This window comes from Arachis ipaensis, chromosome B01 (genome assembly GCF_000816755.2).
Source record: "Arachis ipaensis cultivar K30076 chromosome B01, Araip1.1, whole genome shotgun sequence".
Taxonomy (NCBI): domain Eukaryota; kingdom Viridiplantae; phylum Streptophyta; class Magnoliopsida; order Fabales; family Fabaceae; genus Arachis; species Arachis ipaensis.
In genome coordinates, this window is record NC_029785.2 from 121,681,020 (window position 1) to 121,683,621 (window position 2,602).

Sequence of the window (2,602 nt, forward strand, 5' to 3'; positions counted from 1 at the left end):
TGCTTCTGCTCTTTCTCAGCTTGTTTCCGAGCAATTTCAGCAGCAGTAAAACCAAATGTGTCAAACTGTGAAGATGTCCCCAAAAACCGACCATCCAATTCCTGTAATACATGCAAAGGGTAAAATTAATTGAACGAAAGAAAGTGGGGAAATAGAAAACACTGATAAAGGATATCGAAGCCTCTGTTGCCAAATCTAATCAACAATCAGCCTAGTTGACTTAATCTACAAAAAATTGACACGGCATTATTGGGTTAATGATGTTATCGATGTTTTTATAAAACAGTTTTTGGTCAACAATCCTTTACACTATAGAAGGATATGGGCAGCTCCTAAAAGTATGATAATACTGAATGTGAAATACACATTTCTCCCTTATCATTTTGAAATAATTACAGATGGCTATAATGCCATGATATCACTTTACTACATACATCAACACTGCCTTAGAAGTACCACAAATTCACAATTGGTTAACATCGAAATTTTCAACATATAGATATGAATAGTTGAAAATAATAAAGACACGATTATATTGGCACAGTAATGTTCAACGCACAGCTTTCTCATCTTCATCTAGAAAGTTTAATATGTTCTGCTCTTTGAACTCAGCTCTGTTCTTCCTGGAGGATCTGAAAGTCTGAGGAGTCCACCCTGCACAATCATTCATGAAGTTAAACACCCATAATCCACCTACAAAAATTCAAATCTATAACAGAAGCAGCATAAGTCTATTAATAATCTTATACCCTCCTTTGAGCCCACTGTATTATAGTAACCAGCCGAATAGCCTCCAGTAAATGCCCCATGGAATCTTCTCCGTCCTTCCTCATCTCTAACCTGGAGATGATGAGATCAAAACACAAAAGAGCTGCTATGGTGCATGAAAAAGCCAATAAAAGAAAATTTCCATTTTCTTTGGGTGAAGCACTCCTAGGTTGAACTTGAACTTGAAGTCTTAAAACAGTGAATAATAGCGAATTCCTCAATAAACCAGCTATAGAATATAGCAAATTCAATCTGATCCTTAATAAAAATACAACTAACTTTGTTCTATAAGCTAGATTCCACATTTCCCCTCCTATATTTTCAACAATTTCTAGGAAAGCACCAATGATGAACAGAAATTGGTGTTGAGCACATAACACATAACAGAATTTCGCAATACCTCTTGCTTCCAAGCTGGAAGTGTTCGAAGTTGACCAGAGGACTCAGCAATGGCCTTCTTTTTGCGGCTAGTTAACTCTTCTTCACGCTCTATGGGCGTTCCGTAGAACACAAAATCTTCTTCATCCGAATCCATTTTTTCTATGTGTTATTTATTATTGGGAAAGAGATTATGGCGAGATTAATAATCCAATGCTGTTAATTAATAATGAACGGAGAACACGCATTAGGGTTTTGTTCGGAAGGTGGTAGTTTTCTTCTACGGGCTTCGGTTGATTTTGATTTGCTGAGCGATGAAGATGATTGAGGAGTGTAGAATGGGGAGGGAAGCATAGTGTGTTACACGCACATGAGGAGCACCCATGTTGCTGAAGGCCTTCATTTCATTTGTTGGACAAAAAGAGCATCAACATTCTGTGAAAATGGGCCCACCATAATAGTTTTTGGGCTTCAGGCCCGGACTGAATTAAACTGAAATTAAAAAGGTTTTAATTATAAAAATGTTTTAATTGAAAATACGGTTTCTGGGCTTAGCCCAAGACCAAAAAAAAATATGGTAAAAAAAAAAAGGTTTTATTGCACGGGTAAAGTCTTGGCCTAATGATAACTATGTTTGTCTTGTTAGAGAGGGCATGGGTTTAAATCTTAGTTATGACTTAAAAGTTGATATATAAAATCTATGAGAAGAATCAATTTGTGTTGGTCAAGTGGTTAGCTCACTCGTTGATAAGTAAGTATTGGATATTTGAATCTCGCCTTCTACATGCAGCAATTCATTGGCCAGCGACAAACTCTTAAATAGAGCTCAGATCCGCGACAGATAGTCTTTGGCATGTCAGGCTACCGCGCACTTTACGCAATCGATCAGATCGTGTAGATATTCCTTCAACACAATGTATATCATAGAAAAGGTCTCGAAGACTCACCAAAGTACGAAAGTTGGGATCTTTCAGAAAAAATGAATTCCTATTCGAAGGGTGCATAACCACATAGATAAGCTCACACTAACCCGTCAATTTGAGATTCAATTTGGGATTTTTTTTTGGGAGGTATCGAAAAGAAATTGGAATGTAATAATATCGATTCATACAGATATAGAAAAAAAGGTTCTCTATTGATTCAAACACAAAAAAATAGAACCCATGGGAAGGAAAAGGAGTGTGTATTTTAGGGTATAATTTGAAAAAAAAGATTATTGTTAAACAAATATAGGAAGTTTTGGATGTAATATGTAAATACAACAATCATTTTACAAACGGCAGCCAACAGACCTTTAATAGAGTTTTGATTTGTGACTATTACTTCTTGATTTATCAAGTTGGAGAATATTATAGATAATAAAAAAAAATCTTCATTTTAATTTTATAACTATGGTATTTATTTAAATAATTTGTACATTAATATTTTAGAAAAGTATAAGACACTAAGCACTAAG

General features: G+C 35.2%; 1 protein-coding gene across 1 annotated transcript in view; it reads right to left on the bottom strand.

The window, feature by feature from the left end:
* Positions 1–1,495, bottom strand: part of LOC107635156 (G patch domain-containing protein TGH) — a gene marked incomplete in the record, with an annotated part of 6,969 nt that extends 5,474 nt beyond the window's left edge. The window contains 4 exon segments of the mRNA XM_021124477.1: positions 1–101; positions 560–654; positions 750–840; positions 1,169–1,495. Coding sequence (XP_020980136.1) covers positions 1–101; positions 560–654; positions 750–840; positions 1,169–1,303 — 422 coding nt within the window.